General features: G+C 38.5%; 1 protein-coding gene across 4 annotated transcripts in view; it reads right to left on the reverse strand.

The window, feature by feature from the left end:
* Positions 1 to 757: 757 nt before the first annotated feature.
* The window catches only part of ANKRD12 (ankyrin repeat domain 12), a 111,880-nt gene continuing 95,208 nt past the window's right edge, over positions 758 to 17,429 (reverse strand). For all 4 annotated transcript variants that reach the window (XM_059895554.1, XM_059895552.1, XM_059895555.1 and 1 more), the window contains 4 exons: positions 11,334 to 11,432; positions 6,138 to 6,281; positions 4,259 to 4,354; positions 758 to 3,622 (listed from right to left, as the gene is read on the reverse strand). In XM_059895554.1, the coding sequence (XP_059751537.1) occupies positions 3,437 to 3,622; positions 4,259 to 4,354; positions 6,138 to 6,281; positions 11,334 to 11,432 (525 nt within the window). In that variant the 3' untranslated portion in view covers positions 758 to 3,436. The remainder of the gene's footprint in view (positions 3,623 to 4,258; positions 4,355 to 6,137; positions 6,282 to 11,333; positions 11,433 to 17,429) is intronic.

The raw sequence follows: 17,429 nt of genomic DNA on the forward strand, positions 1-17,429 counted from the left end.
TATGCCTCATTCTCTATATCAACAGCAAAATTTTCTTTAAAAGTCAGTCTTTCCAGGGACTTCCCTGGCGGTCCAGTGGTTGAGGCTCCAAGCTTCCACTGCAGGGGGCAGAGGATCGATCCCTGGTCGGGGGAACTAAGATCCTGCATGCCTCGCAGCATGGCCAAAAAAAAAAAAGGTCAATCCTTCCACATGTACTTTTCACTGTTTAAATTATAATACTTATAATTCTAACCTTTTGAGCCATTTGATTAATAGGAATTATTTAAACTTTAAGGTTTGAAAAAGGATTTTTTTTAAAAAATTGTGGAAATGCTTCTTTTAAAACACAAGACATGACTACCTCATGAGTTTTAAAAAGTCAATTTCCCCTACATAAAATTTTTGGGTTTTATGTGTCAGAATATCAGAGATAGAATAAAAAATATTGCTAACTTTTTGGATAACTAAGAAAAATAGATATTTAGCATTGCTCCATTTCTAGAATAACTCTATAATTCCTCAGTCTGTTAAAATGAGCTTCAGGGGATCTTTGCTTGAGATTTTTACAGTTAAGTCTGCAGCATGTCTAATACTTAAAATTCATTTTCGAGACCTCATTCCTGAATAGACTTGAGCTCAAAAGGCTAATTCTTCAGAGGTTGTTTCCCCAGAATGAGTATTTTGCAATTTTGCCAGCTGCCCAAGTAAACACTGGTGTTGGGCTTGGAGTCACGTGGGAGTGGAAAATAAAAAAAAAACACTTAACACATTTCACTCTTATTTTTTCTATAAAAATATAACTCTTTATTAAATAACATGCACAAATATCTAGTCATTTATTAAACAGATATGATTTAGAACAAGATTTAAAGAAATACAAATCCTTAGGTACAATTTAGTATCTTGTTCATGATATTTGAATATTTAAAAAAAAAATCACTGATTAAACTAACCATCCTTTATTTCTCTTTCAGAATCCTGTATCTTTTTAGGCATATACCCCATTCCAAGTTTTTTCTAGCATTTTAGAGCTTCAGAATAATCTTTAATATCAAGAGCCCTTAACTTACTTACTTAACTATAAATTCCCGTGGAGAAGGCATTTACTTTTTTTTTTTTTTTTTTAAGCTATCCCGATTAGCTTCGAATGAGTCACTTTACAAAGGGAATCTGCAGAAGCAGCATCATGGCAGACAGGCTCCAGCAACTTGAGGTACCACTGAAGAGGGTGAGAACTGTGGTTAGTACTAAAAAGCTGGGATGACTAAAATATGCCAGATTTCTGCTTGCTTGGTTTTTCTCTTCTGCAGCTTGTTCTGTTTGGCCAAACAGTGATTTTTTTTCTGCCCCCCTTCTCTGGTTGAACCATCAGAACAAAATGCTGTATAAACTTACGCTTCTCATATTTTCTATGATTTCAATGCTCAATAATCTGTTTTTTTATTTTTAGGCAAAAGTATAAACAAAATTTGCATTAAGTTTTTCATATTAAAAAGTATTGCTTTTATAAATTAGTTTTTAATGTTCCCAGCCTTAATAAACTTAACTTCAACAAAACCAGTGCTTCAAAATCTACCCTGCCTTTCTTGGCCCCATTTATCCAATAAAAAAGGCCAAAATCTTTCATCTAAATTTCTAAAGACTACTACATCCAATCTTTAAAGTCCTTGCACTGTGTATTTTTCACACGTGCTGCTTTATTGCGCATGCCAAGTACAGTATCAATTAAAATATAAACTGATGTAAAAATTCAAAAATCCCTAAGCTTAATATATACCTTTGCACTCAAAAACTTCAATTTTACATTCTTTCCCACTAGCTGGGATTTCCAACTTGCAAGCTGAATTTAAATCACTTTATTCCTCATATATTCTTTTCACTTTTTTCTATCAGAATAAAAAACACCCGGTATTATTTTATAATTCAAGAAAGTATTGTGGAAAGTTCTGTAAATTTTATCTCATATACTTATGATCAATTTTACATATAACCTATTTTCTTTCCAAAAATGTTTAGTAAGTTTAGCAGCAGGTTTCAGATCTGAAATATTCCTGAATATTTAATTTACATCATGTTATAGGAGAAACTGGACTTTTTCTAAGTATATTGCTAATTATTTTATTAAAAACAGCATACCAAATCTTATTTTAATTATAAAATTCTGAAAATTATATGTTTTGCATCTTGATACAAGGAAGAAATACAACATATTAATATTTCATAAACATTGCAGAGATCGATCAGAATATGCCCATTTCTTTTACCTATTTTGACTACCAAATATCTCTTTTTTGAGTACTCAGGTATTTTAAAAGTGCAAAGGTTATTAAGCTTAAAACATTATATTTAAGCAATGTAAAAAAGTTTTACAATGATTTAACATGACCAATAAAATTTATTAAACATATTTACATATATTCACAGATTCTTTCATATTTAAGTATTAAAATAGACATTTACAATTTCAGAATTTTCATTCAAAGGCATTTTTTGGGGGAAGAGGAGAATAGGCTCTATCGTGAGATGAAAAAAGAGCTGTTTCTTTGCATGACTAATTCTAAATAAAATGTCCAACATAGTAAGTCACAGGTACTATCCTGGGAGACTGGTATGAAACACCTTACACTACCGTCAGGCATCGCTATGGAGAGAATTAAATTATAGGAAGCATGCAGTATGGCTAAGTCACAGTCTCTACAGTTTTGTGATGGAAACAAGCTAACTCAGGCACGCATGCCTTATTTAAAAGTCCTGCTACCTCAACACACTATCACTACACTCCATACCATACAAACTACAACTTTGGTCCTTAAACATTAGACAAAACAGTTTTACAATTATCTCTTTGTATATGTTTTGACTACCAATCCCTTTGTATACATTTTGACCATTAATTACAAGATTTACATCTGCACAATATGTATAAAATAAGTTATTAAAAAGGAAGACAATATTAAAACTTTCAAAAAGAAAGCTGTACAATTAACTTACAGATATAATAAACTGAAGAAATTTTGTGCCAAGTTTTCCTTCCACATTAGAAACTATTTGGTAGGAATTGAGCCTTTTAGTTTGCTGATCTGTTTTAGTAGAACTTGACAGAACCTCAACACCCGTGGTCACCTCGTACGTAGAGCACTAACAGCTTCCAGCGCCATTAGCAGATCCTCAGCTCCCTAAACATCTACCTCGTCTGCCAACGTGCTCCAATGCGAGTCACCTTTCACCAATATAAATAATAGTTTTCAGTTAGAAACTGCTTGGATCTAAGATCCAAAATAATTCTTTTCATTTTTAATAAAATGACAGTGTTTACTACATCACCAACTTTAGTTGAACTTTACTAATAGCTGTGAAGGCATAATATCATATTTTTGTCAAAAGGCAGTATTCCACAGTATAATACTCTTAAGCCTCATTCATTTAAAACACCACCACCAGGAAGTCACGGCTGCTATATAGGAGTCAATTCAAAGTCATCATTCACATCAACAAGGGGAACGTAAAACTCCTGAATTTCATAAATGCTGATAGATTTATAGGTGGCAGGATCAAGTTCCTGGAGTTTGAGCTGCCATTCTAACCTCTGGACGGCATTTAAAGCTGCAGCTTCATGTTGTTGCCTCATTAAAAGACAGGTCTATTTAAAAGAAGAGAAGAATTCATTGATTATTACAATTGCTTTGTTTAAAAATTAATCTCATGCATCGTTTCTTTAGGGTGTAAGATGGATATACTAGGGTATGTGAAGCTTCTGAGTCACACGTCCATTTCTGGTTTACCCTGTCTGTATCCATATGCCAAATACTTCTGGACCCACAACTTCACACTCATCTAACAGACTTTAATTTGAAACTGTTCTTTCAAGCAATAAAATTTCAAATTATCAGAAGAATCAAGAAAATCTAAGGAAAACTGATTTTTGAAATGATTCAAACCAAATAATTTTCTTTACAGATTACTTGCAAAATACATTTCTTCTCTTCTTGTTCTCCCCTCTTTCACATGTTGGAACTATAACCAGACTCATACACTGGATAACAAATATGAAGATCTCCATTAGAAACTGCTTTCTCTGTGGTCGCTGCACCATGTACATGAAATTGGACCCGAAAAATGGGGGGTCTTTATCTTCCTTTATCTTCCAAAGTGCGACCGCATGAGGATTCACCACTAACCGGTCTTTCCTTTCCTAACCACTCCTCTCTAACCCAGCTACAGTTTCTGTTTATGAAGGGGAAGTATCCAGTTAAAGTGAACTTCTAAACATACATACCTTTAATTTGTCAAATTTATCATCCACATCTTGTAACCAAGACATGAATTGTCTTGCATTAAAACGATCCCTCACAGAAGTTTTACTGTCATCAGACTGAAAGAAAACATTAAAATTGTTGGATATTATAAAATAAAATAACCTACTTTAAAATCTATATGCCATTTTATCTTTTTATGGTATATTCTACTTTTAAAGGAATGATGAAAAGTATATTTCAAAGAAAGAAAACATAATCTGAATATTTTAAAAATCTGATAAAGTATTTCCATACTGAGATTAGTTATTAGAATTATTAGGATGCTGGGTTTAGTTATTAATAGAATCCTACCGATCTGTGTGTCAAAGATGTCTCAGAAAGGCATGTCATATGAAGTATTACATGCCTGTGACTTCTTATTAAAGCATAATTGATTATGAAATTAATTTTAATGTTATTGTTTACCACATGTAGGGAGAATAAAACGTTAAGGTGGGAGACAGGCCTTTGGGGCTGACATTTCTTCCAGGACCAGTCCTTTGGAGTGCTCACAAAGAAATTCTATACCAACTCTTAAGAATACCAGTTTTGGTATTCTTTTAAGATAGGCTATATTCAAACGTCAGCTTTGTATCTTACTGTGTAATCTCAAACTAATTACATACTCCAATTTTCTATTCTGTAAAATAGGGTAAAAGCACCTCTTTTAACCTTGTTTGAGAATTGAGAGTCACTAAGCCCTTGTTCTAACGCTTGGGCAATGGGAAGCACTGGGTCTGACAAACAACTGCTGCCATTACTGCTGCCAAAGCTCTGACCACCAGCACCACTGAGGTGGCATCCAGGCATCACAATCACACTACTCACATTCTTAGCTGTTACCACTTCCTCCTTGGTCTTCAGGTAAGACCTTTTGACTATTTTAAATTTTATTATTGAACCTTTTTTATTATTACAAGTTTATTTTGAAAAGGAAGAGGTCTGATATGAGAATGGATAAAGGATGGCCCAAGCCCCTACCCAAGGAAGCGGACTTGTTCCTTAGTCCCTCAGCAGCTATGCTCACCTGAACAAGCCTGCTCCTCAGTGGAGAGACCATCTACCAACTGTAAAGCCAGCCGTACAAGGGTGGGTAACAGGCCCACAGTCATCCTCAAGACGATGATTAAGTTCTCCTGCCCTTCAACTATTAGGTGGCTTGTGGCCTGATCCTTTTTAGTCTCTGATTCGGGGATCATTCTGAGGGTTTACTGGGAAAATTCACTTCTTTTCAGAAATTCTCTTTATAACCCATCTGGAACTCCCTTTGTTGTTGTTTTTTTTTTTTTCCAGGTGAGAAAAATAAAGTCCAGAGAGAACTAAGTAACTTTCTCTGTAATATACTGCATGTACTTTGTGTCTCTATAGTTTGTCTGATTTAAAACAGTATTTTCTAGTCTTTTTTGGTGATAATCCTTCACTGTCTCTGTTTATACTTTTATATTCTCTCTTATGACCAAAGAATTTCATTCTGGTTTATGAACCACAAAAAAATTCTGACAACTGATGTCTGGTTCTGAATTCAAGTAATTTATATGTGGCAGTAAACCCTTTTCAAGCTGTAGCTACAGTTTTCCACAGCTGTGTTAATTTATCCCAACAACATCCAAGATCCAAACAAAGCCTGGCCCTCTCTCAGCACTATCACGACCTGGGCTCCACCTGTCGCCCTTTCTAGCTTCCAGCAGCTTCCACTTTAGAAGCAACTTACAAGTTATCTATAAAAAGTACTTTAGTGTGAAAGAGTTGTTTTCTCCTTTGAGCTTTACTGATTGTTGAATTCATGTTTCTTCTGAGGACACAGATTACCAAAGGTGCCTGCTATCCTAAGAGCACTAAAGGCCATGGCTAGTCCTTTACCTGGGCGTCCAGTGGCACGCTGTACACTTCTGCGTCCAGGAGAACAGTGCATGCGCTGAATGGCAGTGTCTGATTTGCCAGTGTTCTTGCAGCTCTGTAATGAACCCGAAGAACTTCCTGTTCATTGGATACAATGAGTTTTTCCTAGTTGAACAAAGAATTAAAAAAACAACAACAATTCTTCAACCACTTGTTCTTCAAATAAAAATAAAATCACTTAGGGCTTCCCTGGTGGCGCAGTGGTTAGGAATCCGCCTGCCAATGCAGGGGACACGGGTTCGAGCCCTGGTCCAGGAGGATCCCACATGCCACGGAGCAACCAAGCCCATGCGCCACAACTGCTGAGCCTGCGCTCTGGGGCCCATGAGCCACAACTGCTGAGCCCGAGTGCCACAACTACTGAAGTCCGTGTGCCTGGAGCCCGTGCTCTGCAGCAAGAGAGGCCACCCAATGAGAAGCCCACACACCGCAACGAAGAGTAGCCCCCGCTCGCCGCAACTAGAGAGACGCCCGCGCGCAGCAACAAAGGCCCAACGCAGCCAAAAATAAAAATAAATAAATAAATTTAAGAAAATAAATAAATAAAATAAAATCACTTGAAGTGCTAAAGAACTTCAATCTCAGAGCAGGTTTTCTTTCACAGTAAGCTTGAGAAGTTGGAGAACTCCAAGAGTTCCAAAAGTATAAGCAAATTTCCTTTTCAAAATCAGCAGTCTCTTTTTAAAAATCATCTTCTTAAAATGTACAATGACGGCTTTTAGTATACAGTTGTCCCTTGGTATCTGCAGGAGATTGGTTCCAGGGCCCCCACAGATACCAAAATCCATGGATGCTCAAGTCCCTTATATAAAATGGCATAATATATGCATATAACCTACACACATACTCCCGTATACTTTAAATCATCTCTATCTAGATTACTTATGATACCTAATACAATGTAAATGCTGTGTAAATTTGCCAGTGTGTGGCAAATTCAAGTTTCGCTTTTTGGAACTTTCTAGAGTATTTTTTCTTGAGTATTCTGATCCGCAGTTAGTTGAATCCACGGATGCGGAACCTGCAGATATGGAGGGCCAACTGAATTCACCAAGATGTTCAACCATCACCACTAATTCCAGAACATTTTCATCACCCCAAGAAGAAACCCCATGCCCATCGGCAGTCACTCTGCATTCCCCTACTTCCCCTGACAACAGCGACTCTTTCTGTTTCTATGGATTTACTTATGAACATTTCATACAGATGGAATCATATGGTAACTTGGTCTTTTGTGACTGGCTTCTTTCACATCCCATGTTTTCAAGGTTCATCTGTGTTGTAGCATGTATCAGTACCTCATTCCTTTTTACCACATTTTCTTTATCCATTCATCAGTTGATGGTCTTTTGGGCTGTTTCTTCCTTTGGGCTATCATGAATAAAGCTGCTATGAACACTCATGCTCAGTTTTTGTTTGAATGTATATTTTTATTTCTCCTGGGTAAATAACTAGGAGTGGGACTGCTGGGTTATAATGGTAGTTTTATGCTTAACTTGCTGACAAACTGCCAAAATGTTTTCGACAGCAAGTGTATCATTTTATGTTCTCCCCAGCAATGTATAGGGTTCCAGTGTTTTCACACCCTTGCCCATGTATGTTATTCTCTGTCTTTTTTATTATATCCATTCTAACTGTTCTGACATGATACACCATTGTGGTGGCAGCTTCTCTTTTATAACGAATATTTCATAGCAACAAACACACTGTACACTAATGCTAACTACAGTTGACCCTTGAACAACGTGGGTTTGAACCGAGCAGGTCCACTTATACATGGGTATTTTTCAATAAATACGTACGACAGTCCTACACAATCCACGGCTGGTTGAATCCATGGATGCAGAAATGTGGATACGGAGGGCTGACTCTAAAGTTATAAGTTAATTTTTGACTATGCAAGGGGTTGGTGCCCCTAACCCTCATGCTGCGCAAGAGTCAACTGCACTTGTAAACCTCTGACAATCACAGTACAATCCTGCCTAAATGTGTTAAGTGGGATCCAAAACTTCCACTTATGTAATACACAGTCACCCTTTTGTAAGGTTAATGCCAATCTAGGCAATCCTCTGCATTTCGCAGATGGGAATTCCTGAGGTCCAGCTGCAGACCTTGGCCTGTCTGGAAGGCTGCGCTGGGAGAAGACTAAACATGTGGCTGGTCTCGTCCCCACCATGTTGCCTATTCACCCCTCAACTGACAAGAAATTTATCCTTCCTCCACTGGAGAATGCAGGCCACATTATATCCAAATATGCATTACTGTAGAGTTTTTCTGTATTTATAATTTAGTGAAAAGCTAAAGAGACAGTCCTATTTAATCTGCTATAAATTGCTACGTGATAAATGACACTCAAAAGAGAAGTGTTAAGTCCAATACTTATAATTTATGAATTTAAGTACAAGTTTAAGGTGGGACTTTAAGTGATAAATATCCAAACACGTGGTCAGATACTAAGAAAAAATAGCTAGAAGAAAAAATACTTCCTAAAAAGTTGGCTGGGGACTTCCCTGGTGGCACAGTGGTTAAGAATCCGCCTGCCAATGCAGGGGACACAGGTTCGAGCCCTGGTCCAGGAAGATCCCACATGCCGCGGAGCAACTAAGCCCAGGTGCCACAACTACTGAGCCTGTGTGCCACAACTACTGAGCCCACATGCCACAACTACTGAAGCCCGCATGCCTGCGTACCTAGAGCCTGTGCTCCGCAATAAGAGAAGCCACCGCAATGAGAAGCCCGTGCACCACAATGAAGAGTAGCCCCTGCTCGCTGCAACTAGAGAAAGCCTGCGCGCAGTAACAAAGATCCAACACAGCCAAAAAAAAAAAAAAAAAAAAAGTTGGTTGTAGACCTGCAGAGATAAAGAGCAATAACCAAAAATCTTTTTCACCATACAAGAAAGAAATACATTAAAAAAAAAAAAATCCATTTAGTTTATTTATTTATTTTTGGCTGCGCTGGGTCTTTGTTGCTGTGTGCAGGCTTTCTCTAGTTGCGGCAAGCGGGGGCTACTCTTCGTTGCATTGTGTGGGATTCTCACTGCGGTGGCTTCTCTTGTTGCGGAGCATGGGCTTTAGGAGCGCAGGCTTCAGTAGTTGTGGCACACGGGCTCAGGAGTTGTGGCTTGCAGGCTCTAGAGTGTAGGCTCAGTAGTTGTGGCACATGGGCTTAGTTGCTCCGCGGCATGCCGGATCTTCCCAGACCAGGGATCAAACCCGTGTCCCCTGAATTAGCAGGGGGATTCTTTTTTTTTTTTTTTAAGCAGGGGGATTCTTAACCACTGAGCCACCAGGGAAGTCCCAGAAATACATTTTTTAAGTCAGACCCCCTCCCCTAAGATAATTAACAGAGATATGTGGCTTAACTGATAGCCTACATATTCCACTTTAGATCATCATTCTTAATGCTGTGTCTTTGAACTTCTAGAGCAGAGCCTCTCAAACAATGTCTTCTAAGAATGGGCTATGCCTCTCCCAAAGTACTGCCTTCCTCTTAGTTCCTGGGGAGGCAGGTAGGATGCGAGGTGGCTCTGAGGTCAGGGGCTCTTGGGGAGGCAGGTAAGGGGCCAGGGGCTCTGGCTGCAAGATGTGTTCATTCATTTAGCACAGTATTCCAATGTTATCATTTTCTATGGGAAAAATGTCCTCAGAACAGAGGTTCTTAGCCTTCGGTCCTCATACTCCTAAGAAGCCTCTGGACAGAACGAGGGGAAGGTCATCTGTGAACCTGAATGGGAAAAATTACGTCTTTATTTTTGCTCACCTTTAACTGGCATTTCTTTCAATTATCAATGTAGGCCACAGTGATGCCAGAAGTATTTGCAACTTTGTCATCCATAGAAATCACAACTATTTTCAATTCCTGTTATAGCTATTGCAGGTATTGCCCCCAAGTTTTTATATTAATTTCTTCTTTGAAATTCCAATAGTTATTAGACCTGCTACTGTATGACATGTGATGGCAGCTCTTCCATGTAGAGACAGCTGTGCTACACTACACAGCTGGCCAACTACCAACCAGTTCTTCCCACCGGAGAACCAAATGGCAGAGTTGTTTGTTCTCACACTGGCCAGACTTCTAAGTTGCTTTCTAGTTTTCTGTAATTCTAAATTGTTTGCTGGTGGATAAGTGGAAGGATGTGAGTCATTTTCACTATTAAAGTTCTGCAAATTACACAGTTCAAACGAGAATTCTAAACTGTCCGTAAGGCAGCACAGCTTTTCTAACACGGTTAGATGCATAGATGAATATATACCAGGTGACTTCACACATGCCTGATGGCTGAAACAGCTATTGATGTGGGTTATATGACCTAACTTCTTACTGCTAACAAATCGCACTGACGTGGGTCATGGCACAATGCTGTAAGTTCTGTTTCAGTGCTTCTTTTTTTATTGCTTTTCTCTCTGTAATACTATAATTTTCTTCATTTAAAAACATTATTCTGAGGAAAGGTTTTATATTTAAATAACCAGATTGTTACAGGAATCCATGGCACAAAAAAGGTTAAGAACCTCTACCCTAGGAAATCAATCATGTATGAAGGAATTGCATACAAGGTTTTGCTTGTATAAGAATATGTGTGTATGTCTGTAAAGAAAGATCATAGCTTACATCACATTTTCAGAAAGTCCCTGACCCTCCCACAAAAAATTAAGGTTATTATTTTTGTCAATCCAAGTTACTTTGATGATTTCTATAAATAATTAGATAGGTTTTCCCCCCGTCATTTCATGCCAAAACTAACCACCAGAAACTGGAATACTAAAGCAGACCCTAAAAGGACCAATGAGCACAACCTTGTTAAGAGTCTGTACTACAGTAGCTGGTACCAAGCAACAATTCCAAAGCTTGGAAATCCAAATGTCCAAATAGGAATTCACTGCTACAGTTCTGCAAATTTGGCAAATGATAAGAAATTATTAGAGATTCTTATATCAATATATCAAATATATACTGAACGTGAATTGTAACATGGGAGCAGCTATCCTAAATCAGCTTAAAAATTCTCCATCTTATTGCGTGAGCACAAGATAAAATCAAACCATTTCCTAAAATGGCTTTAAATAAGAGTCACTAATAAAAAACTGTAGGCAATTATAATGTATTGTTAAAATAGTTATTTTTGACATAAATGTAAATTTAAATATTTCTTACCCTTTCAATACTGTGTTGCAAACGAAGTTTCATCCTTACAACTTCCTGTTGTCGAAAAAGCTCTTTAAGCGGATCTGACAGGGAAGGTGGTGGGGTAATCTAATTAAAAAAAAAAAAAAGTTGAAAACATTAGATTTTATTTACAAAAATCGGCTATTCCTATAAAATTAAAACTTTTTAGTGTGTAACTTAATGAAAACATAAATTCTAATGTTCTTTGAATTAAATAATATAGTAACAATTACACAACTGGTTGTTACTTCTCAATTTAAACTCTTTGAAACTAAGCAGAGCATTCCAGAAAACTTTTAATTCTGTTTTAATTCTGTTTAATGTTTTAATTCTGAGGCCACAGCAAATTCCAAAGAGCACATTAGGACTAAGGCAGTTATTTACCATACAGAGACACATTTTAGAGCATCAGTAAGTGATAGTTCAAAGACAGGGAGGAAGGAGTAACAAAAACACACAACACTGAGCAAACAGTCCTAAAGATGACAGCAGTCTGAGGGTATGGTAAGTGAAATTTCTCTGTATACATGATAAAATCCAAACACTAAAGTGCTGAGTTTTACGTTTAGTGAATTAACTCTTTTATAAAAATACATGAAATTGTCTTCTAATACAGTTGTAGTTTTCAAACTTTATTATATGTGGTAAAACTCACTTTGTCTATCCATGCTCCAAAAAGCGTATGTTTAGTTCATCTCTAAATTGATCATTATAGTGAACTGTGCTTTCTGGTAGATGCTGGAGGTTAAGAAAGCTGACTCAGGGACTTCTCTGGTGGTCCAGTGGTAAAGAATTCGCCTTCCAATGTGGGTTCGATCCCTGGTCGGGGAACTAAGATCCCACATGCCACGGGGCAACTAAGCCCGCGCGCTGCAAACTACAGAGCCCACGCGCTCTGGAACCCGTGTGCCACAACTAGAAGCCCGTGCACCGCAACGAAAGATCCTGCATGCCTCTACAAAGATCCTGCATGCCGCAACTGAAACTCAATGCAACCAAAAACAAAAACACAAAAGAAAGCTGACCCAGTCTATGTATACACTCAAGTGTTAATATAAAGAGACATCCAAGTATGGCAGTAACTGTCTGTGATCCCTGAATATTCTCCCTCTACCTCTTGGAGTATCTATATATCCCCCCACCCCAAGCTTTTAATTACTGTCAGCATATTAGAGTGAAGTAACAAAGGTATCTCAGCACATTCTGGCACAGTTTAATAACTCTGGGGACTCTTCTGAAGGGGGAACAAGCAGATACTGTGTGCTTCCTGATGTGGCGCTACAGGGATTATGCAGTACTATACAGGAAACACTCTTGCTAAAGACACAAACCTGGATCCAATCAAGACTCTATTTATAAACAGTAAACACTTTATAGGAATCACGGGGAATTGAAAACATGTCAAATAACAATCAGTTGAATCAATGCAGAAAATTCTACAATACCAATAATTTACTGGGGCTGATCATTTTTCAGGTCTCTGATTGCAGTAATGCATTTGATTTCTGTGTCTGTAAACTTCTTTAAATTTAATAAGAAGAGCCAAGAGTAGAGTTTGGTGCTATTATTTTAGTTTTGCGAAGTCATACAGGCGTCCTTCAAGCAGCACAGAGGACAAATATTCTACTCCTTTGAGACCGGACTGTCAGAGAAAGCTTCTTTGAGAGGGTAATGCCTGAGCTCTATCTTAAAGGAAGAGCCAGAGTAAAGAGTTAAGCGAAATGAGTTGTGGGGAAAAAAGAAAGGGAAAGAAGGGAGGGAGATAATTCACACACGAGAGGACAGTATAATCACCTGCATGAGAACACCTGGTGTCAGGAGGCAACTGCAGGCTGTCCTGAGTTCCTGGAACATCGACGTGAGGGCAGGAAGGGTGGGATACAAGGGTGGAGAGGGCAGCAGAGCCCAGTAATAAAGCTTGTAGTCTGTTCTGGAAACAGCGTTTCTTCAAGCATGACCCACACAACACTGGGTGCATAGAGATGATTTACCGGAAACGGTTCCAAGAACAAGCAAGTTTGGGAAACGCTGTATATATGTACTTATTTAGGTATCTTGTAATTAACAAATTAAATTTTAATAGTTCTCAGAAGTCCTACAGTGAAGAAATCTATTTATTTTTAGATAAATGGTGTTTCCCAAACTTATTTGATCATGGAAAACACCTCTCTCTCCCTACTGGAGAAGGTATTTAATTAACATACTGTGGAACACATATTATTTGTAACACATTAGGGTAAATTTTGTATGTAATGGGGAACCAGTGGAAGGTCTTAATAGCTCACTGCTATATTTGGAGAACAGGTATTAGGGGGACAACATTGTAGGCAAGGAATTAAGGAAGCAGGTCACTGTTACACTGGTGTTAGATGAGGAGGGAGTGGAAGAGATGGGGGTCTAAAAATGCGGGTAACTGACTGATTTAGGATAAAAAAGAGGGAGCAGCTGAGGACCTGTAGGTCCTTAGCACGAGGACTGGATGGCTAGTAATAGAGACCACAGGAGGGGACACGAGGAAAGAGAAGCAGGTTTGGGGGCAAGTTCAGTGCTGAAATGTTGAGTCTGTGGAGCTATCCAGTTAGCAAAAAAGAAGCCGAGGAGAGAGGTTTGGGCAGAATATATAAATTTGGGAATTCTCAACATATATCAATCTATAGAGAAGTCTCTATATGGAGACTTTTGAGGAAACTTTCCTTTTGCTGTTTTCCTCATCTACCTGTAAGTAAATCAGGCGTGGAGATTTTGTCTTTTTTAGCATCTGTGAGTCCCAGGAGTCTCTAGAACAGAAGGTCTCTTGACAGCTTCCTCGGGACACCCTTTCTTCTCATCCCCCACACCTCCATCCCTCTGCAGGGTTTCTGTGTATACCAGCTTGTGACAAGTCTTTTTCTTTTTTTCCTTCGCCTGTTCATTTGAGTTTTGGGAACCTGACCTAAAGTTTTATTTTTCTGCCCTGTATTTCCTCTGGAAAAACGGCAGCATTCTGGCTAAAATTTAAGAAAAGCATGTGATAGAAGAAAGAACATGTAAGTGGACTCTGGAGACAACATACCACATTTATTAACAGGTTCTATAATCAGATTACACAGACAAAGTGAAGAAACCACTTTGACAAAAAGGCAATTAGCAGACTGAAAGGAAACAAATGGATAAAATATTGGTAAATACGAAAAGTAATGTAACAAAGCGATTTTTGTTATTCTGGTCTTTATTATTTTTCAAAAACTAAGTTTCAAATAAACGAGTTTTAGTCCAATAAACTCAAAAGTACAGCTTTTTATGAGCAAAAGGTGGAGGGTTCACATATTAGCAATAGTAAATGTGACCCTTAAAGTAATTTTGAGCTGGATAAAATAATGGTAACCTCTTAAATGTGTACAATGTTTTAAAAGTTTTCAATGGGCTGTGACATATACTATTTCAACCTGCTTTGAGGTGGGGTAGACATTATTGTTTTACAGATATCAAAACTAAGGATCAGAGAAGTGAAGCAAATTCTTCAAGATCACACAGGTGGTTTGCAGCAAAATCTAGACAAACTCACGTATGCTACTTGGAAATCTACTACTTTTTCTACTACATTGTGCTGTGTGTTTCTCTACTTTAGTAATTTTCATTAAAAACAAAGAAAAAATTCCCTACTACATCCAGAAATAATTCTAAGCTCTGCTTATAACGCCTTTTGAAACAACACGATTATGACTAAATTCTAATTTAATTAAAGTTATATCCCCAGAACTGCTGCAAGGGGATTAAACTTGTATCACATCATCTTTGCAGGAATAAGCAAAGCTGATAGTAAACACAGGCATGCATAACACACACACAAATACGCATCACACTATATACACTTGTATACATACATATACGTATCAGTAGGCAGATAGTGTTAAAAGGGTAACCTAACAGTTTATTAGAAATTGTTTTTAGTGAAACAGTTCGTAAAAATTTCTAATTTAAATGTGTTCTTTATAGCTTTATCTATATTTCAACCCTATGATACATAGTTCAGTTCAAAGTTCTTATCCTTTAAGGAGAAATAAAGGAAAAAAGGAAATTATTAGCTTTATATTCTTTGAATCATTAACAAATTATCTTGCTGACAATTTGAAAGAATGACAAATTTATTTACAACTCTATTCTTTTAAATCTACTACTACTGTTTACTATTAGTAGAGTAATATCAAAATCTCTGTCTAAGATTTAAAAGGCACTAGCATCAGGTATATTCCGTGAAAGCGGGAATAAAGAACCACCATTCCTCTAACTGTCTGATCTCCTCTGAGCTGGGCTTTGAAAGAAGGAACATGTGCAAAGGCAGGCTGTGAACCGGCAGGGAATGGCCTGGGGACCACCGAGTACAGCAGGGTAGTAACCACAGCCGAGCCTGCGTGAGAGGACCGTGTATGCAGGAGTGGGGACTTAGCTTATAGAAAACTGAGTCTTCTTTAGAAGATGTTTAGCCAGGTAGTCATGAATCAGATCTGAGTTTCATATAAGGAATCCAGACAATAAGTAGACTGACTAGCCTAGAAGAGACTGGACTAGAACCTATGGCAGCTTCTCAGAATGTCTGTTTTGCTCATGTCTGATATCCAGTTAGCACTATGCTTAGCACAGTTATGAATTACATGCATATGCAATTTTTGAATATCTGATTATGCTATATTCACATGTGTGATAATGCAGTAGTCTAAGGAGGTCATGAGGTCCCTGCATGACAGTGGTAAGAAAGAAGAGGGGAAAGGAAGTGAGATGAATCAATAGGACTTAGTGACTAATGTGACAGGAAGGAAGAGGGGAGGGTTGAGTTTTGGGTTCCCAGCCTGGGAAGTGAGGTAACAGATAATGATGGTAACTGAAGCAGATGGAGCAAGAAGAGCACTTCTGAGATAAGATAAGCGTGTTTGGTATTGGACATAATGACTTTAAGGATATTGTGGGATATTCAGGAGACGTCCAGAAGCAGCTAGACACATGATTATGGAAATCAGTAGTGTATTCGGGGCTGAAGGTAGATGTAGGACTCATTCTACAAGAGATCAAAAGTGTAGTAACCCTTTATCGGATTATAGCTCAGAGGGAGAGGCAGACACGTAAACAGTTAACTGCAACATAACAGGGGAGGTATAAGGAAGACACAAGCAATTCTGCTGTGACAAGACCTTGCACAGAGGTGACATCATAGTCGGTACAATTGATGGAAGAGGAGAGAAAAGGGGGCCCGGCGAAAACAACATTTCGCATAGAGGGAAAAGCACTGCCAAAGAACCCAAGTAGTGAAACAAGAGATTCCAAAGAAGAGTGAGTTCAGTTTGGCTGAAACACTAGGTGATTTGGATGAGTGGTGAGAAGGTGAATCAGGAGGGGTAGACTGGGGTCAGACTGTGAATGAATAATTATGCTGGGCTTAGATATGGGTTTTATGCTGTGGGCAATGGGAAGCCAGCTAATCACAGCTGAGATACTTCAATAGGGAAACAGCTTTTTATTGCTTTTGAAGGGACATAAATTTAACAACAAGAGAGAATGCTCCAATAGAAAGAAACTAGGAGAAAAAAGAAGGGAAAAACTTGCTGCGACGTTGAGAGTAAGAGATAACAACAAGGGCCCTAAACCAAGGCAGTGGTAGAAGGTACAGATTCTGGAAGGTAGAATGGTCAGAATTTGGTTTCTACTGTGGGTGTCTTCACTAATAAATACAAATTTGTTTTTAAGGGAGCGGGTGGTAACTCATTCCCTTTTGGTCTGTGTCAAGTCTGAAGTGGGAGTGGGCGCATGGTTAGCCCCTCCCCCCAAGAACGCGGGGTGCTGGTGGCTGATGGCTCCCGCTGCAGCTCCCCTCTAGGACGGAGCCCAAGGTCACATTCCTTCCCTGAGGGTAGACTCCCCATTAGCAGCTCCCGCAGGTGCAGTGAGTCACTGTTGCACCTGCATTTATTTCAGTTCACCTGCTTGCTCTACCCGATTCTGATTCCCTCACACATAGACAGGGATTGCTCACAGTCTCAGAGTCAGCTTCCTGGGGAACCAAGCCCATTACAGGTGCCTCAGGTCATTTAGGTGACGATGCCCAGGAGGCAC

Source organism: Balaenoptera ricei, chromosome 14, assembly GCF_028023285.1.
Source record: "Balaenoptera ricei isolate mBalRic1 chromosome 14, mBalRic1.hap2, whole genome shotgun sequence".
Classification (NCBI taxonomy): domain Eukaryota; kingdom Metazoa; phylum Chordata; class Mammalia; order Artiodactyla; family Balaenopteridae; genus Balaenoptera; species Balaenoptera ricei.